The sequence below is a fragment of the Hydractinia symbiolongicarpus genome, chromosome 8 (assembly GCF_029227915.1).
Source record: "Hydractinia symbiolongicarpus strain clone_291-10 chromosome 8, HSymV2.1, whole genome shotgun sequence".
Lineage (NCBI taxonomy): Eukaryota > Metazoa > Cnidaria > Hydrozoa > Anthoathecata > Hydractiniidae > Hydractinia > Hydractinia symbiolongicarpus.
The window spans coordinates 20,570,560-20,597,088 of record NC_079882.1 but is presented as its reverse complement, the minus strand read 5'-3'; the positions used below and the strand labels follow the sequence as shown (position 1 = coordinate 20,597,088).

General features: G+C 31.7%; 2 protein-coding genes across 3 annotated transcripts; both read right to left on the bottom strand.

Annotated features, from left to right (window-relative positions):
• Window positions 1–1,936: 1,936 nt before the first annotated feature.
• On the bottom strand, window positions 1,937–3,629 carry LOC130654136 (putative ankyrin repeat domain-containing protein 30B-like). The gene has a single exon (XM_057456672.1). It carries the CDS (start codon window positions 3,327–3,329, stop codon window positions 2,499–2,501), a length of 831 nt encoding a protein of 276 aa, XP_057312655.1. The 5' UTR covers window positions 3,330–3,629; the 3' UTR covers window positions 1,937–2,498.
• Window positions 3,630–3,772: 143 nt separating this feature from the next.
• LOC130654135 (plexin-A4-like) lies at window positions 3,773–25,883 on the bottom strand. 2 transcript variants are annotated; one of them, XM_057456670.1, is made up of 41 exons: window positions 24,726–25,883; window positions 23,979–24,131; window positions 23,773–23,898; window positions 19,697–19,791; window positions 18,877–19,003; window positions 18,641–18,785; window positions 18,116–18,215; window positions 17,744–17,849; window positions 17,514–17,633; window positions 16,756–16,857; window positions 16,585–16,672; window positions 15,416–15,588; window positions 15,175–15,320; window positions 14,974–15,091; window positions 13,922–14,073; window positions 13,423–13,629; window positions 13,244–13,343; window positions 12,823–13,050; window positions 12,632–12,715; window positions 12,102–12,173; window positions 11,774–12,023; window positions 11,268–11,407; window positions 11,056–11,180; window positions 10,814–10,873; window positions 10,543–10,617; window positions 10,224–10,290; window positions 9,858–9,998; window positions 9,647–9,769; window positions 9,082–9,127; window positions 8,898–9,001; window positions 8,759–8,822; window positions 7,971–8,090; window positions 7,518–7,624; window positions 7,338–7,433; window positions 7,072–7,241; window positions 6,698–6,800; window positions 6,039–6,083; window positions 5,659–5,723; window positions 5,031–5,103; window positions 4,718–4,792; window positions 3,773–4,599 (listed from the first exon to the last, which is right to left on the bottom strand). In XM_057456670.1, exons 1-41 carry the CDS (start codon window positions 25,806–25,808, stop codon window positions 4,516–4,518), a joined length of 5,658 nt encoding a protein of 1,885 aa, XP_057312653.1. In that variant the 5' UTR covers window positions 25,809–25,883; the 3' UTR covers window positions 3,773–4,515. The 2 variants fall into 2 exon arrangements, with proteins under 2 accessions (XP_057312653.1, XP_057312654.1); XM_057456671.1 differs by lacking the exon at window positions 7,971–8,090 and having other exon boundaries at window positions 24,726–25,882.
• Window positions 25,884–26,529: the final 646 nt, after the last annotated feature.

The following is a 26,529-nucleotide window of genomic DNA, read 5'->3' as shown; positions in this document are numbered from 1 at the left end:
AAAATGAACTTTCCCCCTAAAATTTATTTCTTATTAGCGTACAGGGTAAAAACAAACAATCGAAGCTAGCATTGAGGAATATGTTACGGTTGGAGAAATACTAAGCGATGACCACAGTGATGGTAAACTGCCCTGCTAGTGTCTCGTGTCCCTTTTTCATAACTTAAACTAACCAGAGATCATTTTTTGGCAAAAATAGGCAAAAAAATAAGATTCTAAATATTTGACACTTTTTAATTAACGGGTATAACTCTCTGCACCGAAGGTGTCCGCAAACTGGAGCGTTGACTTTGTACAAATAAATTTATCAACTTTTTAAATAAGAATTTTAACTAAAAGTTGTTTTTAATACATAAAAAAAGAAGAAACTAGCTTGTTTTGAAGACTTCTATTTCAAAAATGTTTTCACCACTTCTTTGAACGTTCTGTCACTTTTCTGTAAAGTCCCACGATTGATCTTAAAAAGCGGGTTAGATATTCCATGCATGCGACGAGTGCCGTGTGATTTTGCAAATATTTGGATGTTCAATGGGTTTGTTTATCAAACAAAAATCTTGTTTTAACATTATATGTTCGCAGTAAGCAGAAAAATGTTTATCTTCCGATGATTTGTTTGGAGGACAAACGAAAAATACATCCATAAAGTTGTAACGACTGCAAAGAAATTTTTCAATAGGACTATCATTTTTAATTTGTACAAAAAAATAAAAAAATAAAAAAATTTTTTTTCAAATATTCTGAAACAAGATTTATCAAAATTTTTGCCCACTATGAAAAGTTTTGTCATGGGCACCAACTATGTACAAAGTCATTACCACGCCCTCTCACGTGTACTTTTATGTGGTTAACCTCACTAGTTTTAAGGAAAATATCATGTAGATTGTTGTCAAGTTCTGCGATCTTTAAATCAATTAAAATAGTGCAACCAATTTGAGCAAGAGAAGTCTTTGACATTCCTGTCTAGGCTAGACTACCGAAAAAAAGAGAGGCCATTAGGAATGTGGGTGAGGAAGTTGGGAAGTAGAAAAGGGAATGTGTTTATGGTTTGTTTTTTGTTTTTTAGTTAAAAATTTGACATGTTCGATGAGCAAAGAAACATTGTAGGGTTTTAGTAAGAGTAATAAGCGCGGGGAGTTAGGAAAGGAAATAGAATTTTTGCTAACTTTGACAGCCAACTTTTTTAAAAAATTAAGCGTGGTTTAATTACAGATAAAAATGGAGAGAATGTTACAAAAATCATTCAGATATTCTTAGTACATTCTTAACACATTTAAGATTGATAGATCTGAGAATGCAAACTGATGTTAAAAATGTAGAAAATACCCCTAACGTGCTGTTGTTTCACTCAACTGGACAGACTGAGACAGCTAGATTTCTGTGGACAAAAAATTCTTTGAATGAAACCAGCGAAAAGACATTTTACATCTATGATAGGATAAAAGTTTACATGGGTTAACAAAAAATAAAATACCACATGCATGCAAGCAAAATTTCAAGATGAACACATTCTTAGGATATTCTTAGGATGTTCTTTATTTTTTGTCTGATTTTACCTTGAATATTCTGTCGAGTACATTTTTGCGTAAAATGTCGTATTTTCATTTTTTAATTGCTTTCTGGATGTGATATTTTTTAAAAAACCAATCTAGACATTTTAAGTGACCCGTTGTTTTTGACATGTCAAGTAGAGTGCATCACTTTTTTTTAAAGAACAATTTTATAAAGACCACGAAATTATGATTTTTCCGAAATGTAAGAAAGAACAAATAAAAACAGTTTCCAGTCCCAAATTAAGTTCACATTATGCCATAAGATGGAAACAATCCAGGGTGTATTCTGTTCCATTACTCTCTCAAGCCACTCAGCTAAGCTAAGAAATGCGTGGTCGCTTCTTTTTTCTGCCTCGATTGTTCATGAACACTATTTTAGAGCGTCATTAGTAACAAAAATATCTATTTTTCATATCAACATAAAATTTCGAAGAAATTTAGAAAAACTAGATCCATAACTAAGAAAAAAATAAAGCTGAAATAGGCTTAAAAATAAGAACCTCAAGCCCTATCTACTGATTCTTATAGAAAAAGCGTGCACATCTGGTCAATTTGCCCCTCTGTTGACAAAAAATTTTTCTCGATGCTTGCACAATCAACACCAACACCAGACATATTTTGTCTTCTGAAAGTAAAGACTTTAAAAGGATGAACTGGCTGAAGAAGTTTAAGGCTTAATTAAAATTGATCCTTTTTGCATATTAAAACTCACGTTTTTTACGCTGTCATAGGTTAATTTTCTTAAAAGAGAATTCTTGAGAATGTAGTGGTACACAGAGAGCATACAGCCGGTCTAAATTTCGAAAATACAGATAAGAATCTCTAGATTTTGCGAAGAAATATTAAACATGCTATTCGCTCTTTATTAGGATTATATAACAGCCGTACTTTTTTAAAATCTGGCCCAACTTAGTTACCAGACCAACAAAAGCAGTAGAAATAGTTTTTTTATTCAATAGTCAAGCCAACTAAATCTAAATGATCTGTGTTTTCTGTTTTGTGCATTTTGTTCATATGCGCTGCTTCGTCATTCAAGCGCTCGATGTCTGTTTCACTCGACACTTTTCTCAACGCTTGGAGATTTGACACTTTTTTGTTCAATATTTTGCTTTTAATCCGACTCGAATCTTTTTTAAAACTGTCTCCTTTTTTGATTTTCCCAGTCCATGAATTTCTACGATCTTTATTAAAAGAAAAGCTTTTTTTAGGTTTAAATTTTTGGTCTAATAATGTATCTTGCGAATGTCTTCTTTGTTCACGTACGTTACTTTTGTTAGTATTTTTGTCCGATTCCAAACTGGCAACTCTATATTTGTCTGAATAAAACCTCGGGTTGGAATTACTTCTTTTTTTGCGTATTCTACCCATGGTCATACATCGATTTTCTTGCGAGTTCATTGTCATAGCCATCTCTACAAGTATTTTTAATGACCCGTCTGTAACTAAATCCACAGGTTGCTGTCCCTCAAAATTTCGAACATAAACATCTGCACAGCTCATTATAAGAAACCTTGTAATTTGAAAGTTCGCGTGTAAACAAGCGTAATGCAAAGCTGTATTTCCATTGCAGTCTTTTGTTTCCAAACTTGCGCCTTGATCAACAAGCAGACGAACAATGTTTAAATGACCCTTCATGCAACATTCCTGTAAGAACGTGCGACCAGAAGAATTTTTGCATTCTAAATCTATTTTCATCTTGTGGTACAGAAGTATAACTTTTATTTGGGTTCCATCATTCTCTTCGATAGCTTTTTCAATTTGTTTTACAATTCCCCTCATGATTAAACTTTCTTTCAAAATTTGATTAAAACATGCTTTTCGCTTTCACTGCTGTTCAGTTACGTTGTGACGTCATCATTATCGAATGAATTTCACATGTAAACCACAAATACAATCCGTTGCAAGGCTCACCTGTAGCAACAAACAAATAGACGCTGACTTTGACTCAGATGACTTGAAACAACGAATTTAATATGTATGGAAAGTTTGTGTCTTAATGAATGATCTTTTATTTTTTTATTAACAATTCGTAACTTGAAGAACTGATTGAAAGAAGAATATTTTTCGATGCACGTGAAATACCTTTTGAAGCGTTCTAACTTGCCGCAGCTTTACGCATGGCTTGTTCTTTTAATTTTTTTCATGCTCGACCATGAGGAACGTGCCACAAACAGAAAAGATTACGTGCCGTTTGTTCACTGTGTGCATGAGAAAAGAAGACATTTAAACAACATTAAAATCTATATTACCTTCACACATCGCAAAAAACTTCAAAAATAATTACAAATTAAAATTTCGTCTGTGTTAATGACAAGTCGAAGGAGAGTGTTTAGACTAGTTCGGACGTGACGAAGGAGAGTGTAATTTAGATAAGTTCGTTCAACAGACCTTCGACTAGCTACTGGAATTACAGTTTTCTGAAACAAGCAAAAGACAAAACAATAAATAAGAGAAATAGAATATTATATACTTCTCTCCTCCGTTAACAATCACAGACTTTACGGAATAACAACGGGGACTATCTGTAACGACGGTCCATTACAAAAAATTAAACGAAAGCGACAACGTGAAATAAAATCAAAACAAAAAAAGGCCACAATTTTCAAAAAACAGCTGATATGTCACGAAGTTACGAGATAGAATACTTCAAGTTGTACTACTGAATACAAAATCGCGCCAACACACAAGTAATAATTTTTATATCAATATACAAATTTAATTAAATTCAAATTAGTAATAAACACACAATGTTAGAAAATTAAGTATGAAAATAAAAAAAATACACCATAAAAGGTGGAGTGTTGTTGCTTTGAAGAACGCATTTTATGTCGTTCTCTTCCGCAGAGGGTATCACATTGAAGAACATCACAAGCAACAATGGATATATCAACCGTGTAGTTTCAGTCATGCGCAGAACAATTGCTTAGCTAGCAATTAAACATTAATTGTACCGCTACTGAAGAATTTAATCGTCTGGAATATTTTCCATGATTTCTTGTAATTTCTCTGCGTGCTCTGGGAAGTCATTATCTTCTAAATTATCCATCACCTAAAAACGTCACAGTTTTACTTACAGTACTAGGAAATCTTTGAAAAAGAAAAAGATAAAAGAAAACATGAAATATTATTGATAAAGAGATGACAAATTACGAACGAGTTTCACGTACCTTTACTTTGTATTTCACAGCATACGACATTAATTCACTCGCTGCATTGCAGCTATTAAAGGTAGCACCAAATTTCTACAATAAAAAATAAAAAATATTAGTAGAATACATGAGATAGAATGACAAAACTTGGTGCATGTCGCGCGACAGAATAATACAAATGAGTGCTGGCGCACGCAATAGAATAATGTAACTTGGCGTAGAGATGTAATAAAATGATTCAACTTCGTGCAGGTGCTGTGGCACTAGTCGTTATTTCGTACCGAGTAGCGACCGATCAGAATATAATATTAAAATAATCAAGACATCCTACTTTAGACATTTCATCCAACGAGTCCTCAAATGCTTGTTCGTCAAAAGTTGTTTCCTTCACATCCATATAAAACCTAGTAAAGAAGTCACAGGAATTAACAAAAGCAGAAAGATAACTGCTTAATCTTGAATTCTACATACAAAATATACGACCATCCCTAAGCTGCGCGCATCTAGCAAGTACGACAATATATTCAACATGGTCAATAGGACTATATATTCACATAGTAAGTTAGCCTAGTTAACAAGCTTTCTTCGACGATATCTAATTAAGTTTCACTCAAACAAAAGCGCAAACAAATGTCAGAGGAAATACCTAAAATTTAAAACCACCTCACGGCAAACCCCGAATTACAATCAGCCAATAAGCACAAATCCAGCGTGGTCACATGTTATCCTTTTATATAATACATGAATTATTTATATTTGTTCAGGCGAGTGAAGAATTCCCGATATCGACTACGTGAGCGGAGAATAATAGAATTAACCGCAGAAAAAAAATTTGAGGCCCAGCGTAATTTTTTCCTCCTTAGCTATTCTGATTTCCTTGTGGTAAGAAAAATTATGCTGGGTCTCCTGGCTAATAGTAGATAGGTCTATTACGTGCATTAATCAGAAGAAAATGTTACCTTTTTACTTTCTTTTTGTAATCTGGAATTTCCTTGGCGTACAGTAATTTGTTTGATGGCGAATCCTAAAATTGACATTCAGTTTAAAAAGTTCATAATAACCACATTGCATGTCTTTTGTATGAAAACTTTGAGGAAATGGTTTATGGGTGACAGATAATTAGTTTAACGTCTTTCAAGTGTAATTTAGTGCGTATTAGCTTTCGTACAGCAAGAGGTATAAACTGGCGTGAATTAAAAAAAAGTCAACAAACAGGGCATAATCCCAAATACAAATATCCAAATGTTCGTGCATAATATACATCACGCAGTTTTTTTAAGATCTTAATGCCAAGGACGAAAAAAAATACGCGCGAGAACAGTCCAAGGAAAGTAATTACCTTTCCAAGACGGTGATCATCAGGAGAGCAGGAATCCATAAATAGCTAAAAAAAGACAACATTACAAATTTTTACTTTAATTTACTCCTACCCAGTCACTATGTTTATTTCATTTATTCGTTATAGTGTATTATGAAAATTCTATAGCAGAGTGATCTTGGAAAAAACACGAAAAGAGAGTTCACAGCGATGGAAAATGAAAAAAAAAAGAAAAGAATACTTTCGATTTTGTATAGGCAACCGAGTTGCTAAAGCTGAAGCGGTGATTTGGGTCAGAACTTTAGCAACTGGTCAGCTGAAAGTTCGAAAAAGTAAGCAATAGAGGCTAATTCTGGACAGTCTAGCAAGTATCTTACAAGAGATTTAGACAACATTCATATTACATCAGGGGTTAATAAAAACTAAAAAAGGATAAAATCCAAAATTTATCTAGTCTTTGATTTCCTCTTTTCGTGTTAAAAGTTCACTTTATCCGAAAAAATTAGCCCCAGGGGATATAAAAAATTGGTCGAGTTAACTAAGAAAGGTTTAACGAAAGGGACCTAAGAAAATGGTTCGAGATTATGTAAGTTCGAGTTATCCGGTGTTCGAGTTACCGGGAGCTAATTGCAGGATACGCTACAGATACCTCATCATGGTGCCCGCTATAAAGGACTTACCTGAGCGATAACAGATAAACACGAATCGACAGTGTTTGATTTTTTGATGTCGAATATAAAATCTGGATTTTTGATCATGTTGATCCAAAAACGAAGAGGTAAACTAAAATATCAAGAAGAAACTTTTGGACTACGTTCTAAGATATATTTTTATTCCTATTAAAAAAATTGAATACGCCTTTTTTATCTTTGAACCTTTCGCAAACGCATCCTAATATTTACTAATAAATTACAGCCGAGGTTAAAGCGGGCAAATTCAAAAAAATAAAAAAGCACGCTACTTCAGGGTTAGCTGAAGAAAAACAACACAAAATTATAAAGAAATCATTTTTCATTCCTTATTCCAACTTAGTATTTCCAACTTCAAAGCCTACCTGTTATTTTTCCAAGTGTGATGAACTTCCCAGTCAAGAATGTTTAAATCGATAGCTTCAGCATCCAAAAAATCAAATAAATATTTCACACATGGTGGGATGACACGACCTCCTTCGTGAAGACCAAAAATAGAATCGAACAGTGTATCAACAAAACTCTGCAGTGTTTCCTAAATAATTTAACTTTAAAAGTTATAACATCGTTTTCCCTTTTTCAGTTAACCATACTAAGATATTTTATGTCCACATTAAATGTTAAGAGTTACCTTTGTTTTGAGAAGTCTTGTTAGGTATACTTCAGCCATCATTTTGCTGTGTCGAACATCCTCCTTCTGTTCAACCGGATAGTCCGTAACTTTCACCTATAAGAAAGAGAAATCATGCTCCCTCGAATTATTTCTGTTTGTGTTAAATATACACCAAAGAAAAATAAATAAAATGCATACCATGTGCCACAGTTTTGGTTCGTTGCCTTGGTGATTGGCCAACATGGGCGTACTGGCATGGTCAGGTTGAAAAGCTATACTAGGTACTGAAGGTTCTTGAACAATTGCTATGGTAACAAGAGCATTAATAGTACGAAAGATAAAAAACATGAATAGTTTAGTATATCTTTAAAAACACAAACAAACATGGTAGACACTGTACAGTATTTCTGAGCAAACACAAAAAACAAAAAAAATAGTGTCACAGAGAGAAAAGTTAGTCAACATAGGTTAGCACCCTGGTTAGTAACAAACATAAGACATAAGTACAGGTGTGTGTGCGTGCATTTAAGCGTATTCAAATAAAGTTAAACTATACATTAGATTTTAAGTTTTTGCTTGCGAAAGCGTGTTACGAGCATTGTTACGAGCGTTGTTACGAGCGCTGTTACGTTCATGATGTAGTGAACCAACCTGTATCGCTTTTATCGAGCTCTTGCATTGATTTCGACGAGCGACTACTAATCCTCTTCCACGACGATGATTTCATCATCCGAGGAGGACTGCTGATGTGTGGATTACTGCCTAATGCTCCTATATAAAGTGCACGTTTATTGGTTAGTAAGACGGGGTTAGTATGTTTTATAGGTCTCATTAAGAGTAAATAGAAATAAAAATTTAAACCCTCACAAAATAAAGTCATGACAAATTATCCTTTTAAAACAAGACCGATCGCAAACAAATTGAAATTCTTAGAGACAATGAGTAAGATAACTATTTTTGAAAATGTATATTATGCGACATTTCGATATTAGTGGTATAGTTGATGCTCTTCAAATTCAAAAACATGTCACCTCCATCGAAAAATACTTAAAATTTAAAATTAAGGTGCTTATTTTCATCTTCATCGCAAAAATGAATTCCGCAATAATTTCCTTCCTTGAGCATTTAAAAATATGTAAATAAGCATAATTTCTAGAAAGTTTATATCAATCAAAAAGTTATTTAATTTTGTGTGAACAAAATTCAATCTCGTCCCCAAGCTTCTTTTGCTTCTCAATGATATCACGCTTTCTGATAGTTCTAGCAGAAAGCGCAAAAGGTGCTGGGGTCGAGTTTGAACATAATCGTTAGTAAGTTGACAACACGGACATACAAATAAAACATAGAACCAAAATTAAAATAGCTATGACAAACTACATCTTGTAAAACAATAATACACAACAATCCATGACCACGTTTTTTTAAAAATATAAATGTACCTGAGGAAAAGTTTTGAACCATAATTTGAGGACCAGCTAAACGTAACGAAGAGCCATCTTGAACCTGTAAAACAAATGTTAAGCTCAGAAAACTGAAATTGTGTGCTGATAAGAAAAAAATTACATGGGATGCATCTACCTTGTAATGTTCTAATGTGTTTACATGTTTCCATTCTCCCTTAATACTATTAGTTGAATCTTCGTCTTGTAACACTAAAATCGCTCCATTTGCTGATACAAATCCTAAGACGAAAAAATAAACTTAGCTGTAATTTTCAGCCTGACAAATAGAGTTTTCTGTACAACATATCAAAATCACCCACCTAACATTAAATCATCAGGACTTGGCCATGTTGAAAAAGGTTTATTCTAAAAATAACAAAAGGTTTTAACACTTATTCTGCAAGGTTTTGGAGTTGTCGCTGATTTTCTTCATTTAACTGCAATAAAATCTTTATGCTGGTCCTAAATATCTGTAAGTACGGCCTTGTATAGTGGATCGCAGGGAGTGGGCAGAATCTACTAATTTTTGAAAGCACGATAAGATTTGTAAAGTTGTGTACGTTGTTTCCAGTAACGGTAAAAGTCAAATCCAACAAGAAGGGACGGGTTCTGTTTCTATTTAGCCTTAATCGTTTTTTATCATACAGTCAGTATTGAGTCTCCGCTAGAAAATTTTCGGAATTTAAGACCTCTAGATTGGCTTAATTCAAAATTTAAAGTTTTACTGTGTTAGAATGGAGAACATAGCGTTCTCAAGGATACCTAAGCAATCTCTTAAAAAAATTGGGAGAGTTAACATTCTGGTACGATGTGTGCAAGAAATTTCGTTGTCACAGTTATGGCTTACAACTTGTTTTAGTACTTAAAAGATACAAACATTATTACCTTATATATATGTTGAAGCACCTTCGCTCTTGTTTGTGATATTGTATCAGAGGAGAGGACAGGTATTCCCTCGAAAGTTTCATTTTTATCGTCATGTATATATTCGACAGTTATGGACAAGTTCTAAAGACAAAAGTATTGCAGTTACTATCCGAGATATTGCTGGATTGTAAAAATTAACTGGTTTCTGTTACTACTCAGGAAAACGTACTTTGTAGTCTATTTTTTGTCGCAACAATTTATCTTCACTTAATGAATTCCTTGCATCGAACGTGATGGAGTCCACTGGCTCTTTATCCAAGAAAATATCAATCGCAGCAAAAAGTTTAAATAGAGGTTCACCAACATGACTCTAAAAAAAAATATGTTAATAAAAAAAATTATTCACATGCGTTTAAATTTAACTGAGTAGCTAAAAAATTGATGACGATGTGACGAAAATGATGACGATGTGTCGTTATATGAATGAGATTTGCCAATACTAATTTCATATTCACACTTATCTTGACTAAGTAAATACAAATAATAAAACTGCAGACGAACAATCCTTGGTATCATATTTAATTTTCACACCCACCTCTAAGAAGGGATGTAGTGTATATGCCAACCAATTTGTTAAAAGTTTCTCTGCTACTGATTCAGTCCTAAGAAGAATTACGTTTTTTTTCATGTGCATCTTCATAGAACTAACACATCATACACAATCTTGAAATGTGGAGACAAAAGCAGTTTTGTAGCTTTTCTGTAGCTTCAGAATAGGTTTAGTGATGGTAGACACTCAGCCTGATAACATAAGAAGCTAAGAATGTGCAGTGTTTGTTCACCAACTAGCATACCACACATATTCATAATTCTTTAAAGAATAATAGACATGCAGCGAAAAAAGGTCTATTTACCTTCTTAACAAAAGTTTCGGTCGCTTCCCTGTCCCTGTTTTGTTAATCAAATCTCCAAGTAATTCTTTTAGAATGCTGAAAAAATAAAGTTTAGACACATAAAAAACGTGCAAAAAATCCACACAATCACTTTACGAAATAATCCTGGAATCAAACTTTCACACGTCGACATATTCCAGGCATCAGATTTTCACTCGTCGTAAATATTTCAGACATCTCTGTTTTGTGTATCTCTATCACAAAGTACTAAGAACATGGAGACAAAACATACTCTGTTATATATCTGACATCATCTTGTAATGCAGCCATTAATAGTGAAGCAACAACACATCTAGAACAAAATACAGTCAAAATGACACACGAAAAAACAAAATCCTAAATGTTATAAAAGCAGAGCATAGTTAAAATAAATTAAACACATCTACGCATATGAGGCAGAACCCAGCTGTAACTCCATTCTTCATGATGTGGTTATCAACGAAACTTAAATTCCTAATGAGTTCAGAAACCTACCTGTCAGTCATTTGAAAACTTGATTGTGCTTCTAACGTACGAATGAACGTCAAAAGAAAGTCTTTGTTTTTCATCAATTTTACCATTGACTTCATCGCATCCTCCCACTCATCGCGCTCATCTCTCTAGGAGTAAATTTCACATGTAAGTTAAAAATTTGGTTTTAAATAACCTTTTCGAATAACTGCATTGACAAATTGATATTTTCTCACGTTTTTCTCAATGATAGGATGAGTTTTTAAGCCAGGACATAATACATGCATGGCGTAGTCTCGGAACTGATGGTACGGTGCAACAGATCTGTCAACCTCTTGAGTCAAATCAATCATTCCAGTTTGATAGTCAGCAAACGCTAAAAAGCAAAACATAATGCAATAAGAAAAGATTTAAACTGATTTAGCGATTTAACTTACAAGCGAAATATATGTCGACAGGACAAAATTCTTGGTCAAAAGAATTTTTTTTGCTATTTATATTGCTTTTTGGTTGCTTCGTTTAGAGATTTTTTAATAATTGTACATTTTATGCAGCATGTTCGTTTTGGATCATTTGTTGCAAAAAATTAGTTTTGTCATTTAGAAGTTGCACAAAAACGAATCTGTCAGTTAGCCATATTTTAAAATACTGTTCACATTTCAAAACACTCAATCAAATTTCCAGCTGACAAAACTATCAAAATTTTAAATTCCACCACAAAACAACATTCTCATGGCAATACCTTCCTTGCATTCTCTTGCAACTTGACATTCACGTTGGTCGATTTGTATCAAAGCGAGTTCATGTGATTCTTTATCTTTTTTATGTTTTCTTTGGTATATGATAACCAACACAACAATGATAATGATCAAGATGACCACACCCGCTACAGGTGGGGCTAAATAAAGCACCCATGACACTTCATCATCTGTTGACTTGTAAAATTGAATGAAACCAAGATCATAGGATAGACCACCTTCACCAATGCTAACCTGAAACATACAAGTAAACAATCACAATAAAGATAGCAGTTAGTGTGGATTGTACAATAAACTAAACCAGTGTGTTACCTTCACAGGGTACAATCCATCAGATGTGGTAGGCTTCATTTCGTTTTCTTTTGGTATAGTACAAACAAGTCTCTATTAAAAGAAAATCTATGAAGCTAAGTCGCAACAAACAACATCTCTTCACAAGGGATAAATATTTGACTAATTGAAGTCTTAGAAAAAACGTATGTCTGTAGAATAATCCACTGTAGTTCTCATATAATCCATGTATTAAATAATTTTAAATTTTGTGAATAAGGTTGATCAATAAATTTCTAATTGATCCTATATGCGATTCGTAGGAAGAACTGTTCGAACTTTTATTTTACTGAAAAAGCACAGCTAGTAAACCAGGGTTAAAAATGTATTATTTTTAAGCATTACGACAAGTATGGCTAAAACAACAAAAAAATAAATTAACTCCAGTTGTTTTCATTTTTTTCACTTCAGCTTTAGGGAGACAATGCATGAGCCATAAAGGAAAGGCTATTGATTTTTATACTTTGAGCAGCCATGCTCTCTCACGGTAGGGCACAAATATATAAGATCACCTCATCCACATCAGTTACAGCACAAAACAAATCCCCAATATGAACTTTGACATCGCCTTTGCTCAGAACAGATATGCCACTGCCCTTTAAAACAAGAAACAAAGATGCAGTGAATCAAATAATTTGGTTCACGACTGAGAGAATTAATGAATGCCACAAGTGGTTAAAAATACTTAAACTGTTGTGTTTACCGTTAGAATGAGATCATTTGTTTTCACAACAAGAATGTTGTTATCTCCAGAAAACGGACTGAAAACAGGATCTCGTAAGACTGTTATATTTTTGAATTCACGAACATTGACAACATTGTCCATTTCAAAGCCCAGAACAACCGGTATTTTCTCCCGACCCATCAATGCGCTTGATACATTTGGTGTTAAGCAAACCATCTCTTGATTTTGGGGTGAATATTTGCATGGCTAAAAAATCAGGTACAATGAAAGACATTCGTTAAACAGTAGATACAATTATATATGTTGATGCAATTCGACCGGTACAAAGTGACAAAGTTTTAAGTCCTACAGACTAAATTTTTTTTCACAATCTTTTGTTGCCGACTTTTCATACCAATATGTTAACAGCTTTTTGTTCCTACAAAAAAAATTTACTTACTGATTTTTTCAGCATATTCAATGCAGGTATTCTAAATGTCATCATTGGCTTCTGTATAATGTTTAATCTCTGGCCTTCAACCCTTATTACTTGTCCACCACTAAATCAAAAGTATGGAAGATACAAAATAATAATTATTGAAAAATCGAAAAAAAATATATAGTGAAAAAACATCGAACCTTGCAAAGGTGTTTATACGAATCAACATTTTATTTGTGAAAACATCCGTAAGAGTTGGATCAACTTTGTAGGTAAAGGAGACATTTTGAAGCGCGCTAAAGTGGTAACCATCAAATGAAATTTTCACAGAACGGACATTTCTTCTTGTCCTTCTTTTTTGATTGCAAAGAATAGCTGCTGTTGTACATGTGACATTATTTGGATACCTGATGAAAAAAACAGGAATTAGATAAAGAATCACATTTAACAAACACATTATCCAGTCTTTAAATAAACAATCTGATCTAATGAAAAAACGTAGTTAAGAACTCTTTATTTTGTATCTCAAAATTGATATGGATTTTAGAGTAGACGTAGTTTGTGAAAAAAGAACACTCTCATTTACCTTAGCTTGAATATCATTTTTAACATTTGTTGATTGAGTAATTTTCTTTTGCAATCACAACAGGCGTGAATAAGACAAAACGTTTTTTAATTCAACAGAATACATAGCAGTACCTTGGCAGATTCTTAAATAGTAGAGGACATAGGCTATCATCGATATATACTTGAATAGCGTTGCCAACATTCAAATGCTTGCCATAGAGTGTTACATTGGTACCACCAGAACAGGGTCCAACATTTGGTGCCAAATTTGTCACTGATGGTTCCTTGGTTAATTAGAAATATTACACTATTTAAATACATGCACGAAAGTGTAGAAAATGAAACAAAATTCAAATTCAAATAAAAAATAAAACAAACAATTTTAACAGTAGGTTTATTTCTAATTTCAAATTCCAGATAATATTCAAACTACTTTATTAGAGGAAATTTTTGCAGTCGGTGCCATTTTTATTTAGATTTAAGGAATTTTAATTTAAATTTAAGCAACAGCCAGTATTTTGCATTGTGTATTTATCAATTTTTTATCAGGTATCAAACGCATCCTGAAAAACTGTAAATTGATTGATTTGCCATGTCAAGCATAATCGATACTGTATTTTACAAAACAACCATCTCAAAACAAAGTTGGATATACCTTTATTTGTCAGTTAAATTATTTTTGGCAGAAACTGTTGGTGATAAGGACCAAAAAATGTTTTTTATATTTCTGCAGATTTTCTTAGAACATTTTTTTCCACAAAAATTTCTCTCGTAAAGAATAAATTAATTCGACAATATAGCTTTAATTTTCCAAGTTTTAAGTAGAACAATATGACATGATTAAAAAACACACACACAAAGGAAGAAATTTTGAAGATTCTAACAACAAGCAACACTGTTTATAAGTAATAAGCACTCTGAACTTGCCGAGTTCACTTGTAAATGTTCACAGTGGACTTAGCATCTTAGGTTAACAAAAATGTAAAATGGAACTAATTCTAGCTAATGTTAGCATTCCCCTATTCACTGTTTTTTCAGACACCAGACACCAGATAGTTCAGTTAGTGCATTTGTTAATGTTGTTTTTCGGCCTACACATTCTGAGAAATTGCAAAAAAAAAAAAAAAAAAAAATATTTAGACAAAATTATAAAGAAACATGTTCTGTCTCATACAAACACTCACCAAAAAATCGAAATTTAATGCAGAAGTTGCATTTAGAATTTGATTGCCAGTTCCATTGACAAGTATGTTAATTTTTCCACTTTTTGGTTCACCTGTTAATTTCGTCTTACAAACCAATCTAGATAAACATCAGCAACGCTGTTAAACAACAACTTTTGTACATTGACAACCTTCTAGTTGATATCATACGACAGTACAAACCTCTGTGTAGAGTACATTCCTTGTAACAACGTACACTTATAACCAGCTACAGTCATTGATATAATATCTTCTGGAACCAATCCAAAGTCACTGCCACGTATGGTCACATATGTGCCGCCACCTATACTACCAGATTTTGGTTCAAACTAAATATTGAAATGTGACTTGGATAATCAAAATCTACCGCTTGCGTATATTCTATTAGCAAATTTAGACAGATACCAAAATTGATACAACTTACGCTCCAAATAGTAGGTTGTGGACATCTTTCTGTCAACCATGCATTTCTTGCAGAACAAGCGGTGTTAACTGTACATATTTTTGAACTCTTACACCATCCGCATTTCCATTCTGGTGGAGCGTTTAAACAAACACTACATGAACGTCGCTCAACATTGCATTTATAAGATAAAACTAAACAGCAAATGGATACTTAGATAAAATTTAGATTCAAAAAGTGGTATCACATTGAAATAACGGTATAATTCTAAATTAGACTTATCTAATAAAAAACTACAGAAACTAATGTTAAAAAAGAAGAAATAAAGTAAGCAAATTGAACCATCATTATCATCATTCTCGGCTTAACGTCCATTTTTAATGCTAGCATGGGTTGGACGGGGTATATTAATGACCTTCTTCCAATCTGATCTAGACTTTTTTAGATCTAAACTCAACTTCCTCTGTATTAAGTCTGTCCTTATAACCTCGTGCCAAGTCTTTTTCGGTCTGCCTCTGGGCTTTGCTCCAGGAGCTATTAAGTCTCTACACTTTCTTACCCAATTATCCCCCTCCATTCTTTCCAAGTGCCCCAACCAATTCAATCTTCTTATCTGGATAACATCTTTCATTCTATGGATACTTAGCCTGCTTCTTAGCTCATCTAAACTCTTTCTGTGTCTCAGACTGGCGTTACACATCCACCTAACCATTCTCATATCATTCCTTTCTGAACAGTCAAGATCTTCCTGCTTCACTGCCAATGTCTCACTACCGTACAACATTAGCACTTATTACACAGACCTCATACAACCTACCTTTTAACTCAATTGACAAGACTCTGCTAGTCAACAAAAGAAGTAACTCTCTGAACTTTTTCCAACACCCCCTTCACTGCCCAACATATCACCTAAGTAACAGAAGTTCTCAACTATCTCTAACGAGCCACTGTTGTACATCATTGAAGCTGGAAATACTTCATTCTCTATAATCTCACCTTTGCAACCCTTGCATATAAACTGAATGTCAGCTCTTAACCTTCCACCAATACTACTGCACTTCTTATGTACCCAATGCTTGCAAATGAATAAATAATAAACACCAGTAACTAAGATTTTACTTCTTAAGTACCCTCTTAATCAAATGCTTACAAAGGTTTTAAGAGTTTTATTAGAATAAAAAATATCTCACATCTAATTGCAGTGCTGTCAATAATAACATTTCCATACATCACAACAATGCTGACGTTTACAGATTTTGCCTCAACAGCGTACGAAATCTACAAAAAATTAGTTTATTACAGATTTTACTTGAAAACAGAATCAGTTAGTTTAGTTTAAATTTGATGTAAAAAAGCACTACCTCAACTGTTTCACAAGTTATAGAGGAACTACTTTTCCAGGAAGCAGCTGTCATAGTTTCCTCACCAGCATATTTAAATAAACATTTATACACATTTGTTGTCTAAAAGTGATAGTAAAAGGTATAAGTCCATAAAAATAACATAAAACAGTAAATCAATAAAAATAACATAGAAGTAGAATATTTTGAACAACTCTTTGAAAAATGAATTAACTGTGGGAGGTTTTCCACAATTTCTAAGTTCTTATCAGAAAATCATACAATCTCTGTTATTCAGATTGCTGATAACACTTTTTATTGCTGCCAAAATATTTCTCTTTAAACAAATCTCACCCACAGGATCACTTTATTAAAAATTCAGAAAGTCAAGGAATAAAAAATCTCAAAAAATTAAATCCTTTTAGCAGAAACGTAGTATTGTAAGCAATCACATTAGTGTGCAGCAATTAACATGAAAGATGGGAAAGTATAACAAAAATATCCTTCTTTTTACTAGCAGTAGTCTGTAAATGTATTTCTTGAGACTGAGGTTCAAAAAATTATTTAAAGCTTAAAGACCTGACTCAATTGCAGAATTTCTTACTCTGTTTTTGTCAATTTTAAAGTAAAAAATTACAGAAGTATATCACTTAATACAAACATAAAATTATAGCAAAAAAGAGAGGAGTGGTAGCGCATACTGGTTTCACTATTTATGAATGTCTTGTAAAAAGGAGCACGAGAATAAAATCCGCTAAGTAAATTCGTTCGCAACTTACAGATGATTGAGGCAGTCTATTTCCACTGAGAACAATTGAACGTTTCGTTCCACTTGCTAACTCTTTTACATTTGCACTATCAATGACAGGACACTTAACTTTATATGATGATGAATTAAACTATAAAGTAAAATAACACAAAAGTTAGTGGTAAGCATAAGAAAGCCAATACTTCGAAACCAAAGCTAAATAATTCTACTGATAAAATTAATCTTAACATGTTGACGTACAGATTGGTAAGCAATCCATTCAGGTTGATTGTCACAATTAGAACTCATTTCGGTGCATTTCGAGCACCAGCCACATGTAAATCTTCCTGATATGCACTTTTGACAACTAAAAAAAAATATTATATAAACTGAATGAATAATGAATCAACACATGAAATTGATACTTGCTCCCTAAAACTTTGCAAATTACTTTGAATTTGCATGTTGATTTATGAAAAAGCTTGTGGACCATTTCCAATAGGTTTCAAATTTTTTATAATGATCCACAAAATCTTTTTTTGGTTTTATGGTCAACTATGCTATCTATGGGTCTCGTAGCCATTCTGAAATGTTCATTTGGAATTGATAAATCTTTTGTAATAAAATGCTCACTTGTTTATCTTATTGCAGTCAAACACGGTAATTGTTGACAAAGCCACGTTCTTTTTATCCACTTTAGTTATTAATGAAACATCAACAGAAGCACCACCATCTAAATCACAACAAGCATTCTAAACAAACTATCTCAAAGTTGGGTAAAAAAACAGGCCATTACAAATTAATATTGACTTTGTATGTACTTCGTAAATTAACTTCCTGTACATAAACCCGTTGATGTGCATATCATATCCATGATGGAAAAGTTTCTAAACATTAGGCTTATTTAGGCTAATTCTAATTGTGACATACAGCATCAAACTCCTTTAATCTCACATATCTATATCACATAAGGTCTTTTGTTTCACTGAAGGGCAGCATTTTGAAGGTTTTGCATGTTATTTCAGGCATGTGTTTAGACTTTCCTGTGCACATTGGGTGTCCACTCATTAGCATGCATGAAAATCAAAAAAGATATAAACATTGTATTACAGTGAACAATATGAAATAATAAATTAAAATAAAATAGTTAACAATTACCATTTCTAAATTTCAAATTTAAAGACTTGAATTCCACCAGATCACAAACATAATTAATTCCATCTACAGTAACTGGTAAAACCTTCCCGCCCACAGAACATTGATAATCTGTATTTTGTGGGATGTTAGCCATTGTGAAGGATATCTGCAAAACATTTTTATTGAATTACGCATTTTTGACTGTAAAAAATGTTTCATATTACAACTTGACAGTAAACCAGTGAAAAGATTCTTACTTTATTTGATTTCTGCACTGAGATTACTTTGGGTTGTATGGACTCGAGTTTTGGGCAGGTTTCCACACTTTGGTTGGTAAAGTGATTTGGATTATTTGAATTTTTACATTCTGACTTTAGAGAACATCTGTAAAGAAGAAACACATGTATAACGTTCTTACTCTTGTCCAGGCAAAATAAAGGGAAGCACTTTTAACTTAAGAAAAATTCCATTGTGGTTTTTATGTCTTAAAGCAGATATGAATTTATAATGGTTTTGCAGGCTAATTAATTGGTCTTTGTGATGTTACAGACTGTTTATTTGCACTGTTATGTTAAACGTTTATTAATTTTTTTATTTTGAGGCGTCTTTTTGTGGGTTCCATTTCAAACTTTCGTAATTTTCTTTACTTGCCAATGGAATACGTTTTTTTATGGAATATCTATATCTTAATGACTTTATGAAGATCCTTTTTGGTGAAATTTAACATTTTGCATTATGGTCTGAATAAATCCTGGTGGAAGAGACTTGTGCATGGTTCATGGAGGGGGAATTTTTTTCAAAGGACAGAGTGTGTTTTCCTCAAAAATACGCTGTTGGTGAAATGTTAACTATTGTCAAAACAACTTTTTGTCCTCTTTTAAATTAATACATTTATTTTTAAAAAATTCAGCACAGAAATTCTAAGATCAACGCATAACTGATTAGACTATTTTTGAGGTCCCAATTAAAATTTTAGGATAGCACTTGCTCTTTATATTACATGGACTATTTATCATGATAATCAAATAAATATATGAACACACAAGATACTATATTAAGAAGTCTCAAAATACATACTTATTCTCCAGAACACACCAACCACAGACTAAACCACTTAAACAGTCGACACAAGTTTTACGATTCTCACACTTATTGATTGCAACTTTTCCAACCTACATAAAAATGTTTAAATATTGGTGTACGATAGTTAATAAATTTAAACATCTTAGTATTTAATTTTCCCTTTGCATTTTACTTCATGTGTGAGTTGTTTGATACAACAGATATAAGCTAATACAACATTTACAAAATATTTAGATTTGCTAAGCAGCTTTTACTATTTTTTCTATTTCTTGCAGATTCTGTAGTTTCTAAGGTTATTGTTCATTCAATATGAAACTCAGGACAGGGTTTATAAGACACAACTTAACCAATTAATAATCAACATTTTGATGTCAGATGATGTCATATATTATCAAATTTGTAAAAATAGGAAAAATTTAGCTTAAATTTGTAAAATATTTGTATTATTCCTTGAAATGTAAATAATGTAAATAAATAAATTTCCCTAAAGCTTGTAAGACATTTTATATAAAGAATTTTCCGGAAATAAATTCTGCACAATTTCACTTAACTTGAAAAAATGGTTGAGGCTTAAGGTTAGTAATAATTCTTTAATCTTCAATTTTAATAAAAAAAACAAAATGCAAGTTTTTATTGTACATTTTGCTATCCCTAGCATTAAAGATGTTATCCAGATAAGAAGATTGAGTTAGTTAAGACACTTGAAAAGAATAGAGGAGGATAATTGGGTTAGAAGGCATAGAGATTGATAGTTTCTGGGGAAGAGCCAAGAGGTAGACCAAGAAAGACTTGGCAGGAGGTTATAAGGACAGACTTGATACAGAGAAAGGTGAGTTAGTTTTAACACAGTCTAGATCAGATTGGAATAGGGTCATTAATATACCCTATCCAACCCATGCTAGCATGGAAAATGGATGTTAAGCCGAGAATGATGATGACGATAATTTGCACAATTCTTGAAGTCCTAAACTTTAATTACGCAAGGACAAGTTTATAAATATCAGACACTAATATGAACATTGCAAAAAAGCATAATTTCCTCAAAATTTGTTTATAAATCTAGCTGGTTTGCTAAAAATTTCAGGGGTGCTGAGTATACTTGTTCTTCAAAGTTAAGTTGGCCAAAATACTAAAAAAAAACTGTTGTGGTACATGATTTTGATAAAAAAGTAACATTGTTAATAATTCATCATTTGTTTGGTTATCCTTGGTATATTTATTAAAAAAAATTCAAGACACAAATTTATCAAAGTATTTGAACAATATACTGATAAATTTTTAACAAATAAAAATTATTTAAATGTCATAATGATACTCATTTTACAATTAGATAAATGTCCTGAATATTGTAAAGAGCATTAAAATCATATCAAGTCTTATTTAATAATAACTAAAAACAATTTTAGGGGTAATAAAATGATAAAATTGTAACAATTTACATAACCAAACTCTACTTTATCATTACCTTTTTAAGTTTTTTTTGACTGCTATGTTTTTTTAGATCGCATTTTAAAAGTTTAAAAACGAAAAACGGCGATAGAAATGTTTTTTTAGATCGCATTCTAAAAGTTGAAAAACGAAAAACGGCGATAGAAATGTTTTTTTAGATCGCATTTTAAAAGTTTAAAAACGAAAAACGGCGATAGAAATGTTTTTTTAGATCGCATTTTCAAAAGTTGAAAAACGAAAAACGGCGATAGAAATGTTTTTTTAGATCGCATGTTAAAAGTTGAAAAACGAAAAACGGCGATAGAAATGTTTTTTTAGATCGCATTTTAAAAGTATAAAAACGAAAAACGGCGATAGAAATGTTTTTTAGATCGAATTTTAAAAGTTTAAAAACGAAAAGCGGCGATAGAAATGTTTTTTTAGATCGCATTTTAAAAGTTTAAAAACGAAAAACGGCGATAGAAATGTTTTTTTAGATCGCATTTTAAAAGTTTAAAAACGAAATATAATTCGTATAAAAGAGAATATAATTCGAATGACAATTCGTATGAAAGAGAATATAATTCGTATGACAATTCGTATGAAAGAGAATATAAATCGTATGACAATTCGCATGAAAATCGTATAAAAGAGAATATAAATCGTATGACAATTCGTATGAAAATCGTATAAAAGAGAATATAATTCGTATGACAATTCGCATGAAAATCGTATAAAAGAGAATATAATTCGTATGACAATTCGTATGAAAATCGTATAAAATTCGTATTAGATTTTTTAAAAATCGTATAACTATTTAACACTATACGAATTGCATACGATTTTTATACGAATTAAAAGCAATTAAATTCGTATATATTCGTATAAAATATCATACGAAATTTGTAGAGGACCCCTTACTATGTATGAATGAATTGTGTGTTTATTCATTTCTGTTCATTCATTTTTAATTTCTTCTTTTTCTTCTTTTTCCTTTGTAGTAAAAATGCAATGGTTTCTTATTTTTAAATACTGTTTTGTAGTTTCTTCATTAGTCAGTACGGTATGTGTACAGTATGTATATAGTCGTGATTAGGAATAGAGAATGGATTTTTAATTTTTACAGATTTTTATTTAATCAATATAGAAATATAAAGTAAATACTAATTGTTGTTTCTTTAGGTTAGTAGAGATGAGTGGATAATTGTATATTTGTTAAAAAATTATCAATTTTGTGTCCTGTTAAAAGGATTTCTGCCTCAAAAATGTTTTTTTTGTTGTGGAAAATAAAAAAATGTTTATCAAGTTTTTTGTAATTTTTTTTAAAAAATTCATTCTTAAGATATTATGCTTCAAAGATTTTCAGCTGACCTTTTGACATCATCATTGCTGATGTAATAAGGTAGTAAGCATAAATTATTGCTTAAAATATCTTGCAAATTTACTTAATAATAAAACTTTTAAACAGTGTGGACTTATGCTCTTGATGATATCTTGGCATGTGCAACGTTTTGTAGTTTAAGAGTGGCCTCATCTTATTTATATGTAGAAATATGATGTCAGCATTTTTTAAAACTTTCTTATGACATCTTCAGATCCCAGATTTTGAATATTTAAAATCTTGAACAATTTGAGAATGAAAAAAGATTTTTAAAAAAATTCCAAAGAGCTTGATAAACAACTTTTTATTCTCTACAACAAATAAAAAAATCATTTTTGAGCAGGAATTCCTTTACGATTAGTCAGTTTTATTTGGTAATACTTATTATGTCAGAGGTAGAATGCAGTTTGCTTTTAACATAGGCAAGTGTTAAAATGCTTGTGGACAGAATTTGATAACAAAATAACTAAAAGTGAAGTATTTACAAATAAAAATATCCCAATTAAGATTTGTTAAGAAATTATCACATTTTTGCTCTACATAGGATATGTTCCAGTTTACTGTATTTTCATATAAAATAATTACAAAATATAGTTAGCCGTCTCTTTTTGTTTTAAGGTCACAAGCTGATAAAACCTAACAATTTTGTAGCTTTAAGGTGTATATAACACCTTAAAGCTACAAAAATTATCAATTTTGTGTCCTAAAAATAAAATATATGCACAATTGCTCAGAAAGTTCCTAAAAACATCATCTTCAAAGCAAATAAAAAAATCAATCATAAAAACAAGAAGTTTAGAGCATTTTTTATCAATTTCAAATTCTGCGCTTGTTAATTTTTTATCAATTTATTGTTTCTGAAAACGATAATAACTGATTTTTTTAAAAATAAACCTTTTTGACTCTGTTTCTTTTTAATAATGTTTAAGCTTCTGGTTATATTATTTACCAAGTTATTTGCTCGAACCGATATTTTTGATAATAACTATGTTAATATTTGATGTTACGAAACAGGGATTTCATGTTCAGGAACTTCTGACTATAATGCTAAGTCTAAAATCAAATTGGTTTTTTTAACTTATTCTTCATAAACATGTTATGATAATTTTAAAAAAACTGATATACCGATGTCCAAAAATCATCCAAATATAGTCTGATATTTATGAACTTGTCTATAACCTTTTTCTGCTGCAAACAATGACTTAAAGTCATTTTGGGAGTTTAAAGTACAGTAATGACAAAATCCTTTAAAATAGCTTACTAGATTGTCAGCCAACAAGAAGAGGTTCTCTTTTTTTGAATTAAGCACAATCTTTGTAAACAAAGTATTTTGTCTTCCAGCTAAATGTTTTCCGTACTCATACAAACCTGTTTTTGTGACTGAGTACTATAAAAAAGAGAAATATTATGTCAATCATCTTTGCAGAAAAATAACTTTATTGTTAGCAAAAAATTCATATGATATACCTCTCTTATTTCATTTAAAACTGAAATGTATAAAGTAATCCCTCTATCATGAGCATGACCCAACATAGTGCCAATCTTAATGCCAGCCGTGGTATGTAGCACATTACCAAAGATGATTTCACTGGGAGCCATACGAGCTCTTTTCGCATCAACCTGTATAAATGAATGCTTTTATGTTATTCTGGGGACTAAAAAATTTTAAAAATTTCCTATAGGAATTTTATTTTTTGGAAAAAGGCGGAGAAGTGACCTGAAAACCCTCAAAACAATAATACGGGGAAATATTCACACAACATTGCGAGGAAGCCCTCCTAATGGTCTTAATTTTTCCACTTTAGAGCCTAAAGTTGACAACAGGCCCTAAAACCCATCTGCTCCATTAAAGTGTTATATGGCTTTCTGGCCAACACACTGCCTTTTCGTCTTTACAGTTCCTTTTTTTTTCTTTTTCAGTAATTTCATTCAAATGGCTTTCTTAATAAAATTTCATTTTGTTCACAAAAAGGCTAATTTTGTCCTTTTGCCACAATTGTTTTTAAAAATTACATAGAGAATTATTTGTTTTGAATAAAGTGGAGTATATGCGGTAAAAATAAAACATAAATTTGGGATTTAGGAAACTTCGGCAGTAGAAAAAACAAAAAAAGCGTTCAAAGAGTGGTAAATGTTGGGTGGGAGGCACAATGTGGGACCCACAGTAAGGGCACTTCAACAGACACCATGAAAACATGATTTAACTAAACTTACACTACATTGATCACTTGACAACCATATAGCAACAGGAAGTGGTTTCTTATTAATGCAATTGTTTACATTTTCATCCAATTTGATATCGATAGACTTCAAAGAAAAATAACAAACAGCATAATCGTCACTGTAATATTTTGTGTGCCTCTTTGAACGTGCAAACAAAACAAACATAACATGATCATTTGACTTTCCATCTTTAATAACATCTGCATTGCGTGCGTTCAGCTTTACAACTGATGTGGAAATAATAAGATCATATTGTATATTGTTTTTTTTGCACATTATTTGTTGTTCGATGTAATATGTATAATCATGTTTCATCCTTGACAGTTTTGAAATAAAATAAGTTTCATTGATCGATCTATCTTGAACAGCAGTAGTGTAAATAAACGTCGAAGTATGAAAAATAGATTTATAATCAATCAAATAATATGGGTATGGAATGTCATGGAGGAAAGTTGCAAGCTGAATTTGATTTTTTTTATCTGCAACTTCAAGTAATTCTCCAGCCAAATCTGCGTTTCTAGTGCTTATTAAAGCCCTTGAACTAATACTGTTACTGGAAGTAATTGTACGTGCCACTAACAAAGTCTTTTTTCCATCTTTTATTAACAATTCTACAACTGTAGACGCACTTGCATTATTCGAAGCTATTCCACTTTTCAAGTCATCAACAACTTGATTTTTAATGTGCTGAAAAGTTTCAACATTGCGAAGATGACATTTGCCATATTTTAGTGTACCACAAATTAGCAAGGTTGCTTTGTCTAAAAACAGTAAGACCTTGTTGTGATTGTCAGTTGGAAATGTTTCTTTATTTCCACGTTGACAAAAAAATGTACCATCCTTCTTAAAGATGCAAAGTGGGTTATCCATTTCTGGCCCTGTCTTTACATCCTTCAAAACTGTGAAGTCATAATCAAGTTTATACAGTTTATTTGTTCCGCCAATCAAAATAAATTTATCACTTGGCACTACATTTTGAAGTTCTGTATCCAACGTTTTGAAAACTATTCCATTGACAACAAATATGTTAATTAGATACAAAAATACTATTTGCAATAAAAAGTATGATAACATTTTTTTTAAATACTGGTTAACTGGTTATGTCCAATCTGTATTTTTCTTCAATCTAAAAAATATAAGGTTAAAACAATGATTTGTAAGGTGTAACAACATAAAATTTTATAAATTTAAAATTTCTGTAGTCAAAAAATTGTAAAAAAACACACTACTTGAAAAATTATAAGCTTATCTATTATATAAATTATATATCTTATCTCTAAATAACATGTTAAAAAAAGAGTGCAACAGTGGCAGGAGGAAATTAGGAAAGACTCATGCAGAGGAATTTGAGTAGAACTAAGCCAGTCTAAATCAGATTGATATTAGCATAAAAAACGGATGCTTAGCTCAGAATGATGATAATAATGATAATGATGACGAGAATGAAACTGGATCAGTCTGGACATTTTAAACTTCTCTGCAACACATCATTACAGTTCTTCTTGGTTTATACTTTTATGTTTTAAACTATACCAACACTTACACTTACGTATTATACCATATTTATTATCGTCCAGACCAGGTGTATAACATTAGCAAATTTTAAAAACAGGCAGCTAAAAAAATAAGTACTTCCTTCTTGACAGATATAATAGAAAAACTAATTTTTTTATAATTATAATTTTTCAATGCGAGACAATATGTTGATAAAGAACTAAAAAATATATTATAAAGCTATTTAACCATATCACATTAAAACATAAAGATAAAGTTCAAGTTAAATTAGTGTTTAGGA

Excerpts from the sequence above, each read along its gene's own strand:
- LOC130654136 (XM_057456672.1), bottom strand. The coding sequence starts at position 3,329 with ATGAGGGGAATTGTAAAACAAATTGAAAAAGCTATCGAAGAGAATGAT.
- LOC130654135 (XM_057456670.1), bottom strand. The coding sequence starts at position 25,808 with ATGTTATCATACTTTTTATTGCAAATAGTATTTTTGTATCTAATTAAC. Across the intron at positions 18,216-18,640 it reads AAATTTGAAATTTAGAAATG|ATGGTGGTGCTTCTGTTGAT; the intron begins GTAATTGTTAAC and ends GTTGTGATTTAG. Across the intron at positions 4,600-4,717 it reads CTGTGAAATACAAAGTAAAG|GTGATGGATAATTTAGAAGA; the intron begins GTACGTGAAACT and ends TGACGTTTTTAG.